The sequence below is a fragment of the Xiphophorus hellerii genome, unplaced genomic scaffold, assembly GCF_003331165.1.
Source record: "Xiphophorus hellerii strain 12219 unplaced genomic scaffold, Xiphophorus_hellerii-4.1 PGA_scaffold_61__1_contigs__length_124999, whole genome shotgun sequence".
Classification (NCBI taxonomy): domain Eukaryota; kingdom Metazoa; phylum Chordata; class Actinopteri; order Cyprinodontiformes; family Poeciliidae; genus Xiphophorus; species Xiphophorus hellerii.
Window position 1 is genome coordinate 102,824 of NW_022587636.1, and position 15,983 is coordinate 118,806.

Sequence of the window (15,983 nt, forward strand, 5' to 3'; positions counted from 1 at the left end):
ATACAGTGATCCATGTGAGCACAACAATGTATGTTTTCCTGGTGTTTGCTGAATATTTTTTATTTTAAACTTTGTAGTAGGTGGATGGTGTCTGTAAAATCCCCTGTCCTGGAGCAGAACTCAATACATTATAATAGTTTCAAACAATTAAAGGAATGCTAAGATAATATATTATTACAATTAAGTATAAGTATTCAAATAAATAATTATAAAAGTATCAATAAATTGCATTAAAAATAATTTTTATATATTTTCCAATTCAATTTAAATTTGTCCCAAGTTTTTGTCAACACCGTCAGACATAAAAAGAATGTAAAAAAAAAAAAAATCAGGCATTATTGGGGGGCATCAGAACTTCTGAGGACCCCATGACCTCTTCCTTTCTCTTCCTTTGCTAAGAGGGTTAAGCAGCTCTGGTTAGCTTATGTTATTCTTTAGTTTTTTCTTCTGTTTTATTCCTAGGTTGTTCATCACAACCATGATGTGTCAACACCATAACTGACAATTTACAAAATTTTGATGAGATGTTGTGAAATAAATACTTAATTTTAGTAAACTGTAAAGATTTCATGGACCTGATTAGCTACAATATGGCCTCCTTCAGAATAACATCATGTAAATTGAGGTAGTTTGGCATTTTGTCAACTCCGTCAGAGTTTTTAACTGACGGTCTGACTCTTTCAGTGATCGTGTTGACAAATCAGCTACCCTAACCTTTGAGATGGTAGGTGAAAGGTTAGGGGAAAGAGGAGGATCTAACAGGAGAGCAGAGATGACCAATGCCTTATTTGGAAACAGATTGTTGAACAACTTAAACTTTTCAAAGAAAAGGTTGTGCAGGACACCAATGTAGGAGGATCATTGCGCAACCCTGAGACATTCACAGACATCAGGACGTAATGTCTCTAAGACAAAGATGGATATGAGATCATCTATCCAAGCAGACAGCCAATGAAACAAGCACAGCATCAGTGCTAGGCAATGCTAACGCACCAAAAGGGTGGATAAACCCTATAAAAGGTGGGTGCAAAAGAGGAACCTTTGGTTGGATCCTCCGGGCAGCTTCGAGCCAAGATCGAGATGGACAAAGAACTCTGCAGCTGAAGAAGAGCCGGGGCCACAGAGCCGAAGACTGTCCGACTCATGGGGACCAACCCGTCAGGCCCACAACGTGTGGCTTCACATCGCACTTCTCTCATCAGATGGGTTCAGACCCCATCTGGTGTTGGTCTTTGACAAAGACCAAGACCATAATCACCTTTCTGATTTAATTCTTCAAACATAACTTCTCTTAATAATCATCTGAGTTTACACCATTTATTCATCATCATATTCATTTCTTGATCTGCTTTTCATTACATCAACTCTTTGTATAATAATCAGTAAATCAAAATACAAGAATCCTTATTTTATAAACATTAATAAATCAAAATACAAGAATACATATTTTATAATCAATCAGTAAATCAAAATGCAAGATTACATATGTCTCCCAGGCTTTTATGATCTGTTTTCTGCATTTACCTGGAAAGATCTCACCACTCTATACTAGTTTTCACTACAAGAGAGGAGGAAAGGGGGGGTGTAGAGCAACAACTCAAAGATACGGCTCCAACCACTCTGAACAGCAATGGAAAAACAAGAGACAGGAATTGTGAAACAAGTGTAACAGAAAAAAAAGAAACAAAGCGCCACAAGAAAAGTCAATCTACCATTCAAATCAACGTTGGAACAAAGGACAATGATGCACACAGAATCCTATTGGTTTGTTTCACAAGCTAACTAGTTGTTCATAAAAGAAAGTCTCTCAGGTGTTTCCCCTTATTATATCTATCTGCATATATCTATCTGATTATTAGACTTCTGCAGCATTTGGTGCCATGCACAGCAGGTCATTCAGTCATTTGAGTCAAGTGTTCTGGAACAGAAACACAGTGGTATTCTTTTTTGTGAACTGCAAATAGAAAATATGTTTTTTACCTTTTTCAAATGTATCCATTTTAAAATGTATAGTTTTTTTCTTTTTTTTATATTAGGAGGAAAGAAGACATTACAAGAGAAATTTTAACTACCAGTAATACAGTATGCCACATAATACACAGCTTCTCCATAACATTGCCAGAAAAGAGGAAGCAAAGGCACAAAATATGTACCGAATGTGAAGATGGAAAAAGACCTACAATTAACCTCCTTAAAAACATATTTTTGTTAGCTTTTTGGAATACATATCATACTTGCTGTCAGAAACGAACCGTTTTTTGTCGGCTTTTTGTAAAAAAAACAACTTTTTTTACTTTTGTAAAAACAAAAGTATTTTGTTTTTTATTGAAATTCTACCAAAGATGACTGTAATTCTTTCAACATATTTTTTAGGAATCCGAATGTGTTTATAAAACGCTAACAAAAGGCGCACCGAGTTATTTAGTGCAAAGTCTATCTCCTCAAGCCGTAGCCCTCCCCTTTGAGATGATACTAAGCCGGAATAGTTGACGGAACAGGTTTAGGCCACACTAAATGATCTTAACCTGTTCCAAAGTCCAACAGTTTGTCAGATAGCCTGTCACTATTTTAAAGCTTTGAACCTGAAAGGATTTCCCTTCACATCAGGTAAGTTACATGAAATTTATAGACATCTTTCAAGTAAAATGAGATGTATTACTTCGTTAAATGTGTTGGGGAAAAAAGACTTATTTTTAAGTTTGTACTCCTTTGTCCTCTCTCAAACTATCTTTAAAAATTCACTTGTTTTTCACCTCATTCTGATGTGTTTTGTTTTTTTTGTTATTTTTTCAGTACTCAGGATGTGGTTTCAGTTTAAAATGTTGATTGCCCTGCTGGCTGTCACAACAATTGGGGTGTTTTTGATGGCAAGTTATACAGGCTGGCCTGAGCTTAAAATGCCAAACTCGTGTCGGTGTGAGAAATGTTTTTCAAAAGAAAACGTGTTCCTTAATCAACACCTGAACCGCTCCATTGAACCGTTTCTGTCGGCAACGACCATCCTCTCTGGAGACGAATACGACTGGTGGCGGGTATGCCTTGGATCCCTATGGAAATTTTTTTTTTTACATTCCTCTATTTTGTCTTTAGTCGTGGGCAAACAGAAACTGGTCTAACAACCGACTGTGTTTGTTCAATCTGACAGCACTTACAAAGCAACAGACAGAACTTCAGCTACTTTAAAGCAACACTTGACAAACTGTTCAAGATAATCTCGCCCAGTCCTGTTCTTGAAAAACCCAAAACTGAGGGATGCAGGACTTGTGCAGTTGTTGGAAATTCTGTGAACTTGAAAGGGTCGCGTTACGGACCCTTGATAGATTTCCAAGATATTGTTATAAGGTAAATACTCATTTTAAAAAAAGTCTTTTTTTTTTAATTTTAAAAATGTACAAAAACAAACCAACCAAAATTCAACTACCCAAAATTTGTCCTTCTGTTTTAGAATCAACCGCGCTCCAACCAAAGGCTTTGAGGAAGACGTGGGGGCGAGAACAACTCATCGTGTCATGTATCCAGAGAGTGGCTCGACTTTAGATAACTCTACTCATCTCATAATGTTTCTTTTCAAGATAAGAGACCTGGAGTGGCTCCTCAGGTCCTTCCCAACAGGAACTTCTGGAAAGTGAGTGATATTTTCGTTAGTCCTTATATGTTTCAGTGCTCCATGTATTTACATACAGTCCCAATAGAAGGCTGTCTGTAAACACAGCCTAATAAATATGAGGCAGTGCCATTTAAATTTTTCTGGAAAAATAAAATATGCATATTTATTTGTCTTCTCTTCATTAGGGAAACAGAAAGCAGCATACCTTTTATTTTCTTTATTTTTCCAACCATTAGAATAATTCTTCAATTTTATAGAAAACGATTGGTCGTGACTTTACCTGATAATCCAACACTACTCCACTACACACCCTTAAAGGCAGTGGCAAACTCACATTAGATATATTTTATTTTCTAGTTCTCGGGAGCCCAAACCCGTACTGATGCCGCCCTGGGCAAGTGCCCATGAAGTCCATATCAAAAACTGCCACTGTATGTACATTTTCAAAAAAATGTTTAAGAAAACGTTTTATTGTCTCAAACCAAACATGTTAGAAGGTGCTCAGTTTTCCAGATCTCTATATTCAGGAAGGTTTAAAAGAAGTAGTTTTAAGCATTCATTTAGAAATGTCCCTCTGCATTCAATTCCTACGGAAGTTGTGCGATGAAGCTGCTTGTCCTCATCCAGTCGAGCGACCGGCGCAATTCTTGCATTTGAAACGTCAAGTTCGTACACGTAAACGTGCACAGACGGGTCAGTGACGCGACGTGAGAAAGTTAAAAAAGGTTCAACTTTTGTTGTCGTCTGCTGTCACGGAAACCTTTCACCCTTTGCTGTCGTTCGTTGCTCCCCCTTTTTTCAAGCCCACAATGTGCTGCTGTTACCGAGGTAACCCTTTGCAGGAGAGAGGCTTTTAGCTCAATATAGGTCGTTCGATTAATCTGGATTATGAAGCTTGGGCTGCTGATGAACTTTCTATCACGTATCAGAGACCATGTCTGGGAAAGCAGTCTGGTGCTGCGTTCACGGACTTCCGTTCAACACGCACACACTGTTCTTGGTAAACATAACCCCCCTCAACTCACCACCTTCACTGGCCCCATTCTTTTGTCTATATGTTGCTTTTCTTGTTAAGAGGACAGAGTGGGTTTTTTTTGCCACTCTGTCCTTTACACTGTTGGGACAAAGTGTGATAAATAAAAAAAAAAAAAAACTTTTAGCAAAAACAAGGAAATTTCTGATTTTGAAACATTGAAAACTTGATACTACAATTTCTTTTTCACCTCCTCCAATCTCTTGTTCTTTCATTTCTGATCTAATGAATGGGTGGCACCTCCCATGATGGCTGCAGCCTGAGGCACCTGTCTTTCCATGTCTTATGCTGTTTGTTGGTCTTTCATTGGAAGGGCTGTAATTATATGGTGTTTCTCTATAATGACAACAAAGGCATTCTGATTCCAATATCAACATGTTAAAATGATCAGATTAATCCCTTTCATTGACGCGTTAACATCAACAGCTTTTCTTGTTTTGTAATTATGCTATTTGTGTTTTTCATATTTTGGTTTTTACAATACCAGAGCTTGCACGTAACTTTCTACTTTTTTCAGTCCGATGATTCCTTTCATCAAGTGTTGTGATGAAACAGTTACTCATTAGTTGCGCAGTCTTTTTCTAACATTTACTTTTCTACTCTTGAGTGATTTTTGAAATGGCTACTTTTTAATTTTACTTCAGTAAAAATATGTTGACACATTGCTGCTTTTACTCGAGTCCAATCATTTGACTCTGTCCGTCTTACTTGTCAAGTTCATTGAACTCGTTATCTTAGGACCTGGCCTTCTTTAAACAGCTATCTCCACTTTACGATGTGAACACACTCCTCTTGATAACGCAAAACATCTGCAATATGCTGCATTTAGAGATAGCATAATTAAGACATCGTACCAGAAAGTGAGAAAGTTTTTTTTGTTTTTTTTTCTCGCTCTGTTAAAGTGTTTTGGGGAAAGTTTTTTATTAGTTGAACTGGATTGCTGGATTATCTTTGCATCTTAAAATACCTACAAACACACTGAGACATTTCAAATGATATTATACAGTTTGACTGCATTTCTGTAAATATCTTAATTTGCTTCACATTTGCCTTAATATAATTGCAGACATGAATTGATGAAATTTCTAAAACCTTTCTTAACAGTACACCTGTAAACTTTTATTTCATATGAAAATATGTTATTTCATTTATCTGCAGATGAAATATGGCAGAGAATAAACATTAGCTGGTAAAACTGCCTTCCTCTGCATGTCTTTTTCCTCTCTCTGACTCTGAAGCCTTATCATCTTTACTTAATACACTTAAACAGTTTTCCTGCTGGTTCCTCATAAAATCCTTTCTTCTTCAGTTCTCTTTGATATCTCAAATTGTTGTCAACAATGTTTTTGTCTCTCTATTTTTTAAATCCCTTTAAGTGTTGTGTGCAATTTGCAAGCGTCAAGAATGTATTAAAAAAGTAGCCTATAACGAAATAAAGTAAGCACTTTATCCGCTATGTAACTGTTAAATATAGCAAGCAGTGTTATGTAGATGTTTTATTATCATTCCAGCTTTTTTATATTCCCAGTCTGACAATAATAAATGATTAACGTGGTTTAACTGCGTTGCTGTGACTTTAACCCTGACACAGCTCTAACCTTTTTTTATATGTGAACTATTCTGTTCTTGTTTATTGTCAGCACAGCCAACTAGGAAAATGAGCTAATGTTATTCTTAAAAATCGCACGAGAGTCCTTGAAGGCTAGCGAATAACAGACGCATTAAACCGGGACGTCGTCCGTCGCCTTCAGCACACGTTTAATTCACTGGAAACTTATCAGGTCTGTGGCTGTGTGCGTTTAAACATCACCTGGAGAACGTTGAGTGGCTCGCTGGCTCCATTCTGCTGGGCTGCAGGAAGTTGGCGTCGTCAATTACACTACTTCAGAGACTAAAAGGTGATATTACTGTGAACTGTGCTTTTTGTGAAACTGATAGGAAAACTCTAGTTCATCTGAAAATGTTCATTCATAAAACATCTCTTGTTGTTTTCGGATTTTGCTTACCCTAACTTTTCTTGTTGGATGAATGTTTTGTTTGGCAAGGCAGATACTAGCAGTAAACCAAAGTCTCACTTTTACGGTATCATCCTGCTATTTATGCAATCTAAATTCAATATTCATTCTCGGAACGTGAGAAAAGAAAATCTTTTATTGAATTGTGTACGTGGCAATGTGACACCATTTTGTGGTTGAGATTGCAGAGACGGAGTTGGAATGTTTCTAAATGAAAGTGAATACATATTGTATTTGTCGACTTACAAAAACAAGACTGAAGATAACAAAAGAACAAGATACAAGAGTTATGTGCAGAAGGAGAGGCAAACTGGCTTGGCTACTAAGAATGCACAACACAAAATACCACCACCTACCAATAAAGAAATAATCTCTATTTACGTAAAGAGCAGAACAAAAGAAAGAACTGAGAAGTCCAACATAAAGGAGTGAATCCAGTATGGAACACCCGGAGTGACAAAAACCAGAAATAACCCAAAATGATCCAAATGCGAAGATATATTGAGAAACAAAGCAGAAAGATCCCAAACTGACATAACAAGTGAGGGAACCATTGCTCATAGAACCTGATCTAGAAGTTCAAACTAACCTCCCTGTTATGGAGGGTGACGAGTGACAACATCAAATAAATAAATATGCCATGAAGTATGCCTGTACATCTTCCATTAATGAATTTATTTAAATAGATTACAGTTGAAAATAAATAACTTTGTGTTATTTTTTAAATATATTTGGATCTACAGTATGTAAGAAGCTTGTTTAGACATTAACTAAAGGTTTCCAATGCCATATAAAATTATTTTTTTTAGAAAGAAAGAGACAGAAGGACATTTTGTTGATATTCTCTGTATTGTTAAAACATATATTTTGTGATGTAAAATTTGAATTCTACTTTAGAATTTAAGATTGTTTCTATTTTAGGACTGGAATGCTAAAGTGTCCTTCTGTTTTGAAATGAGTTAATTGAAGTACTTAAACTAAACGATGCTGTTTTTCCCACATCATACAGGCGAGTAAAATCCAGAGCTAACAAAAATTTGGTGAGTATGTTTTTTTTATTTGCTGTTGTTTCATGAATCTTTTCTCATTAATTGTCACATTTGTGTAAGTTGAATAACTTCTACCTCAGGTGATGGTGCTGAATCCAGCTTTTATGAAGTATGTTCATCAGACGTGGCTGGGGAAGAAAGGAAGATACCCGTCCACCGGCTTTATGACCTTGATTTCCGCACTTCACATTTGTGATGAGGTATGTTTTTCGTTTGTTTAACTTGGCAGAATTGTAAATTTGATTGTTTTTTAAGTATTTTCTTCCAAACTTTTCAAATTAGAAAATTCCGATTACGGTAAAAAATAAATAAATAACTTTTTAAAAATTGCTCTTGTACATGTTTTCAATTTTTTTACCCAGTAGACAGTGCTTTTTATATTAGAATCATTTTTGGGGAGGGATTTGTCACTTTACACACGTAGAGAGAGATTTCTTTCCCCCCTATTTGTCTTTGCAAGTTATCTACATTTTCAAGTCTTACTTGGGTTTGGCTTTGGCTAGCACTTACCCATTAGGTCATTCTACCACATATGTATAAAATATTCTTTGTTTCTTTTTTTTCCCAGGTTCATGTGTTTGGTTTTGGAGCTGACAGCAACGGAAGCTGGAGCCATTACTGGCAATCAGCGAAAAGCAAAAAGTTTAAAACTGGACCTCATCCCGGAAAACAGGAGTATGCAGCGATAAACAAGTTGGCAGATGAAAACACAATCTACTTTTATATAGGAAATTGATTTATTTCCAGAAATGTGAAGCTTAGTTTTTAATTTTATTTTAGTCATCTCCCAAAAAGTTAGAAAAAAATAGAAGCAGTGAATAAACTAGATCTTAAACCTCACACTTTAAGGTCTAAGTTTCAGTTTTAAAGAAAAATAGAATACAAACATGTTACAACTGCTGTGAAAGTGGCAATGATCGAAACACACAACTTTATCGGCATAATATTGCATGCCAGGTATGTGCTACCCTTCAACGGTAGCTTTTTTATTCTTATTATTTTTCACATCAGCTAGCCTGTGGCTACAGATGCTTGTTCTGAAATAACTATTGTACTACTGGATTTATCCTTATTTTTGACTGGAGTGGATATGTCTTCTCTCTCTCTCTCGACATTTTTATTTATTATTTATGGAATGTATACTATTTAACCTGAGTGGGATATTTATACATTTTTTTATTTTCAGGGATTTTTTATGTTAAGCTGGAAGTGGACATATCATCCTTTTAAATCCCTCCTTTTCACACGTAAACCATTCACTTATGGTCTGTATGAAGCAGAACTGCAATGCTTTGGTCTGAATTCCTGGTTGTCTTATTTCCACAGACCTCTCGTTTACCTCTGAGGCACGTTTTAGAGCGACTCGTTTTAGAGCGACTCGTTTTAGAGCGACTGGTTTTAGAGCGACTGGTTTTAGAGCGACTCGTTTTGGAGCGACTCGTTTCGGAGCGACTCGTTTCGGAGCGACTCGTTTCGGAGCGACTCGTTTCGGAGCGACTCGTTTTGGAGCGACTCCAGGTCACAAAGAATTCCACTTGTTCCTGTTCGGCCATTTTTGTAGTTTGATAGCAGCGATGCCAGTTATCTACTGGCAGAGAAACTTTTCATTCCCAAGTTTATTAAAGATGTCAACAACAGAAGACTTGTCCATCCAGCCTTACATGTTGGAGCCAGAGTCAGACCCAGAGCAGGAGATTGAAGACGCACAACCTGCAGATCCACGTATTCAAAGGAATTCATCGCAATGGTGTTTTTACTGTCTTTACAGTAAAAACACCATCCATTCTCCATCCATACCAACCACCTACAAAAGGGAGTGTAATTTAACTACAGTGTCCATGCATGTCAGATTACCTATCAAAATATTAATAGCACCACAATATGATGCAAGGGGATGATGTAAGGAATCGTGTTAGTTAACACATGCTAGACCTGAACATTTTGACTTGTTTACTTGCAACTTCAGCATAACTGAGCTTGGACTACAAAATCGCTGAGAGGGAAAAAATGACGGATAAGCCAGAAGTCGTGACCTTGTTTTGCAGTTCCACAGCAAATGCAGTGACAACACGAACAAGAAACCATAATGACAAATAGAGAAAAATGAACAGCCTGAAAAATATAACCCAAAAAGAATTTAAAGATATCCACGCAGCACCGGGAGGGAATGAATTAAAATTTTTTGCACTCCTAAACAGAGTACACAATAAAACATATTTAAAGGCTAAAAAAGTGGGTTTTGCATGATATGTCCACTTTAAGACTAAATGGTGACGCTGCTTAGTGGTTTACAGCTGATAATAAACTGGTACAACACTGGTGTGCTTTAGAGTATTATCCAGCTGCATGATCCAAGAGTTGTTGGTCTTAAAGCTGCAGTATGTAGCTTTCACAAACATGTTCTTTTTCATATTTGTTAAAACATTCGTGACTGAATGGCATGAGACAGATCGTCTGTGGGGGGGAAAAACATTGAGCTCCTCCAGCACCTCCTAATTCGACTTCTGCCGTCTGAAGAAATGCATTGCTCCCGGTCAAAAACAACCAATCAGAGCCAGGAGGCGGGTCTTAGCGTTGTCAGTCATCCTCCTGTGTGCTGCTCAATGTGTTAAAAATTTCTTACAGTTGAAGGAAAACCGTAACTAGCCTTGGTGTTTGTGGCAAGCTATGTAGTGGTGAGCCAACCGTAGCTTAGCAAAGAGGGAGAGGGGTGGCATGGGCACGAGGGTGATTGACGGTGCTAAAACCCTCCTCCTGCCTCTGATTGGTTGTTTCTGACTGAGTGGTACATTTAGTGCCAGGAGCACTGGGAGAAGGCGAAGGAGCTCAATTTTTTCACAGATTATCTGTATTATACTGTCTTTTTCTGAATCATGAATGCTGATCTTAACTAATTTCAAAGGTCCTTGGTTCTTCTGTTACCTCCTGAATGATTTGTTAACGTTCGCATGGATTACTTTTGGCAGGCTGACCTCTCCTGAGAAGTGGTCAGCCTTCACTATTCCATGTTTTCTTCATTTGTGGATAGTGGAATCTCTGGGGCAGCATGTTGTCTTCTTCTAGTGTGATGTCTTACACTTTGAGAAGCTCTAGCATGTTTCATTCCAAAGATACCAAGCCTGGCTGTCGCTAGCAAAACCAAACTCAGCATTCAGAGAAACGATGCAGTTAATCACAGGTCATTCATCGTTTCACAAGTGTGAAATTATTTCTTCACATATCGGGTTAGGAAAAACATTGCCCTTTTTTACATTATGTGTGGACCCTTTCAACAAATTAGAATATTATTGAAAAGTCAGTTTAATTCAGGAACTTTCACCAAGAAATTACACACAGAGGGATGTTTGCAAGCCTTTATTTTTGTTAATTATGATTTTTTTCTTCTTACACTTAATGAAAACATGACTATTACATCAGACCAACAAAAAAATTCTAAAAAAAAAAGTTATGTTTAATACCTGCTTAAAGGTTATTTTCAAAAGTTACTGTTAATCTGACAATCTGTCTTTTTTATGTATAGATGGGATAAAATTTGGCAAGCTGTTACAAAACTCTTTAGATTGCAACAAACTATCTCCATGTCTTTTCAGAACCTGCACCAACTAACAGGTGCAATGCATAAAGAGCTTTGACTCCATTAAGATCAGAAAAAGTTTGAGGTGAAAATTTGGCTCATATTTACCCTTTTGTAAACCTGCTGACCCGCCTCGTCAGTTTATTTTGTAAACTTGCTGACCCGCCTCGTCAGTTTATTTTGTAAACTTGCTGACCCGCCTCGTCAGTTTATTTTTGTAAACCTGCTGACCCGCCTCGTCAGTTTATTTTGTAAACTTGCTGACCCGCCTCGTCAGTTTATTTTGTAAACCTGCTGACCCGCCTCGTCAGTTTATTTTGTAAACTTGCTGACCCGCCTCGTCAGTTTATTTTGTAAACCTGCTGACCCGCCTCGTCAGTTTATTTTTGTAAACTTGCCCCTCCCTGTTGGAAAAGCTGCCTGTCCTGGAATTGGACGTCAGCAGGGCTGTACAGAGACCTTTGGAGGAGCTGGGGCTCAAAGTTGAAAAAGGGCACATTGAACAAAATCTTAAAACACCGTACAACAACATAGCAACAACTCATATTAATCAAGAATCTAATTGGATCCTACTATTTCATTGGCATCATGCGGGGAAATGCAAAGCAAATCTAGTCTCTATTTTCCCCAACATGTATAAAGTTGCTGTTTCTGCTGCTGACAGTCCTGGAGGGCTGAGCTGATCTGAGACTGTAGATCTAAACCTGTAGCATCATTTCTAGACAATGACAATGTTGTTAAATTTTATTTAATGCATTCAGCCGAGAATTTATTTTTTTTTGTACATTTAGGATTTAATTAGGAAGTTTACTTTTTAAAAGTTTAAAGAATCATCTTGATAGTTTGATTGTTGTGTTACCATGGCTACAATATGGTGTAATCTTTGTGTTTGAGTTACATTTGTTCACAAATACATCACAGCAAACAACCAATAATCAGTGATTGATTTTAAACTCTGCCAATAAACCTGGTCTCCCTCTCACAGATTCACCTGATCGATATTTAAACATGTTAGTGATGCTGAGGGGGGAGGGGAGTCTGTCTAAGGCCCCATATTTCCTTGGGCCGGCCTTGCATGAAGAGCTGCTGTGATGCGCATCTCTGGAATCTACCTGGAATCTACCTGGAATCCCCCGGTGGCCCCTATGTCAGTCCCCCGATGCTTTGAAGACATTTTGATTCATTTCATTGTGGCATGTTTGGCTTTTTGATGCGGTTCTAATTATTGCTACAATATTTTCTCTGATGTTTATTTTGTGAACTCTAAATGTTCTGGGCCGAATCTTCCTTTAACACTTGAGGTTCTGCAATAACTTCTATGTACAGCCCAGAACGTCCAGCCCAGATCCCATCAGCAGCGGCTTTAGCCCGCCTGGTAGAAACGTTAAGGAGAAGCAGAGCGAACAGAGAGCAGGTGCTACCAGGTGGTACCAGGTGGTACTGGGGCTTTGAGCTGCGTTGCGACTCGCGGTGACAGCCGGTACTGTGTTTTATATCAGGATGTCTGATATAAAGACAGATATTCTTTGTATCTGTCGGTGGACCGACTCAAGCTGCCTGCAGCGAACCGAACCGGGCTTTTAGCAGAATGATGAAGTTAAAGTCAGAAGTTTCTCTGCAGCTGAAACATTTCTGTGTTTAGGGGTGAGGCGGGTTTTGTCCCGCTATTGCGAGAACAATTACGAAAATATAAATAGAAGCAGTTTTTCTAACGTCAACATCAGACCTATGCTTTTATTCACAAACCAGTGTATAAAAAATATTCTTGCCCATAATTTGATAGAGGACACACATCTCTATCTGAACAACAGAACAACATGGAGGCAGAGAAACTTATTAGACTGAGGGCAGCCAGACTAGTTTATTTTGCTAAATTATTATATTCAGCTAAATATTATTGACATACAGATAAAAAATAAAAATTAAAAAAACATTTTTTTTTGAAAAAAAAACAACCCCTCAAAAAGGGCCCTAAGGGCATCAAGGATAAAAGGGGCAGGGGTATGATTTCTACACTGAAAAAATAGGATAAATTTAGAAGATAACTGTAGAGAAAAGTTGTTCTTGTGGACTGAAGGATGTTGTATTTTCAGATTTAGCTGCTTTCCCGTCTTCATACCAGCTCTTTGAAAGTTGTGACTCATAATTAGACGTTCGGACGGATTAATGCAGCAAACACGACATTTTTGTGGCAATAAGGAAGTTGTTCAGCAGAAATAAATCGCAAACAAACTCAACAAGAGCCTTTTGTAAAGTGCAGCCAATAAATGTAGTTCCATAAGATAACATTTGCTAAAATATTTAACGACGTGACTTTGTTTCCTCCTTCGCTCATACATAAAACTATAAATATTAAAGCTTTAAAAATGTTATATCTACAAAGCCTTCTTAGTGATCCGACAATATCTTTCTTCAAAGTGACGTGTCATACAAAGTTCTGTCCAGTTGCTCTCGGCATGTGATTTTATCTTTCTATGAACATTTTTTAAGAGCCTTCAGTGTTGCTCTTTATTTTAGACTCTTATTTTGACAGAAGAAAGAAAGCAGTTAATTTATAACTTGAGATGACCAACAACATGCGGTGACAAAGACACTGTAAAATCACTGTTGCTGATCGATTTTTGGGTCTGATTTAGATATTCGTATTAAGCAGACAGTATTACCAAATAAAATGATGCAAATTACAAAGAAACCAATGTTGTTGTTTTATGACAGAAACATTTACCGCTGTTGTTTTACAGTAATTGTTAGATAAATAACTACTGTTGTTAAATATCATTTAACTAACAACAGCTTCATTCTAGATTAGCAAGTCATAGCATTTCTGGCTAGCTGCCAGCCACGGCTGTTTGAATTGACTTTTTGTGAAGTTACGCTGGTTGACCAGTAGATGGCGTGACATACTAGAATCTTATGTCCTCGTGACACCGTTGGCTGTTCAGACCCATCCATTACATGTGAATATTAACAAAAGTCCATTTATTTCAGTAGTTTTATCAAGTGACATACTAATATTGATTAATTACATACAGATGGATGTTTGAAAGCCTTTATTTCTGTTGGTTATGATGATTTCATGCCTGAAGTTAATGAAAAAATGACTTTGAAAATCAAAACAATAATAATAATAAAAAAAAATTATACAGGAATGTATTTAAAATGTAGCGTATGTTTAATACCTCATGGTATTAAACCAAGACGGTCAATTTTTTAAAGATATTTTTAATCTGAGAATGAGTCTCATCAGAACATATTCCAATTTATTGAATAGGACTATCTTGACTGCAGTCACCCAGTGATATTTCTAAGAATATAACAATGTAGCATAAATGATCTGATCACCAGCTGAAGCAGACTCTCACTGATTTTCTGATATGACTAAAAATCCTGCAGTTTTCACTTTTTGTGTACTGACTTTTGAGATAGTACTGTGCCAATGATCACAACTGATTACAGTAACGACCCACTCATTTATTTAGTTAATTTATTTATGTCTATAGAGAAACGATACAACTAAACATTGTCACACATACACAACTGAAGCGGCGTACGGCTGGCTTCGAGCCAAAGAGGAATTTACATCCCCCGTCTCTGGTTGATCCAAGAAAACTAATTTATAACACAGGTAGGATATACTAGAAAATGTACATGTTTACATTGCCCAAGTGAAATACATTTAGACTTAGACTTATTTTACTGTCGTTGCTCAAAGACACAACAGTGAGATTGGCAACAAAATAACACTTGGCCACCATAGTACACAGAAAAACCCCCAGAAAAATCTCAAGTGTGCCTATAAATTCATAAATATACAAATAATAATGTATTTCTAAATATATATAACTTAGCATTTTCAGACAGTCTTAGTGGAGGGGATTACCTTGTGAGGTGAGAACAGAAATACAGAATCAAAGGAGTCTGTCAAGTTTGCTCTGACCAACAGTGGATCTGGCTTCCTTTTCTAGGTTCTGGTCAGAGAAGAGAGACTTGATTGGACCAGAGGTGTGAATCCCTGATTGTGATGTACCAGGGATTCTGTGGAGCCCAACACAGATGGTATTGCCATTTGTCTATTGTTAAGGATAAGAGGTTGTTCTTTCATGCTAAAGAGGGCAGATAAGTTGGGGAAGTAACACCTAGATAGTATCCAGGATCAAGGAGTTCTCCCCTGCTGTTATATGACGCTGCATAAGTCTTGAGAGCAGCTTGACCAATGTCATGATAAGACTATACCTAAAAAATAATACCTAACGCAGAAGAGGGGTGAGGAGCACATTATAAAATTTCCCATTATATTTGTAGCTATCCGTGTGTTAGCTTTTCTCAGGGATTGTTGCACAGAGGATGTTCAGCGGAGCGATCGGTTTTATTTAGGGCTTCGAACCTTCCAAAGAAGTTGTTGAGTACATTAAGAAAGCTAGTGTCATCTTGGTACAGTGAAGATCAGATCAAATCACAAATCCAGATCAAAATGTCACTGTTCATAACATTGTTTTTTTCTTTTTTTAAAACCAGTTCTTCGATTGTATGGAGAAAAGACACATATTTTTTTAGGTTGGACCATCTGTTCTCTTCTTTCGGTGTGATTGTCCCAAAGTTGTCCTGAACCTTTTGGCTCTACAGTCCCCAGTTCCTCTTCTCACACCTTCATTATTATATTTTTGTATTACCTAAAAAAATCACCTACAGGGGCAAGACCAGTTAT

At 37.3% G+C, this 15,983-nt stretch overlaps 1 protein-coding gene across 1 annotated transcript; it reads left to right on the forward strand.

Moving 5' to 3' along the window:
* Positions 1-2,287: 2,287 nt before the first annotated feature.
* Positions 2,288-9,218, forward strand: LOC116716513 (CMP-N-acetylneuraminate-beta-galactosamide-alpha-2,3-sialyltransferase 1-like). Its single transcript, XM_032557334.1, has 7 exons — positions 2,288-2,607; positions 2,801-3,032; positions 3,146-3,342; positions 3,446-3,625; positions 7,665-7,695; positions 7,785-7,904; positions 8,273-9,218. The coding sequence occupies exons 2-7, from the start codon at positions 2,802-2,804 to the stop codon at positions 8,438-8,440; spliced, it is 927 nt and encodes a 308-aa protein (XP_032413225.1). The 5' UTR covers positions 2,288-2,607; position 2,801; the 3' UTR covers positions 8,441-9,218.
* Positions 9,219-15,983: the final 6,765 nt, after the last annotated feature.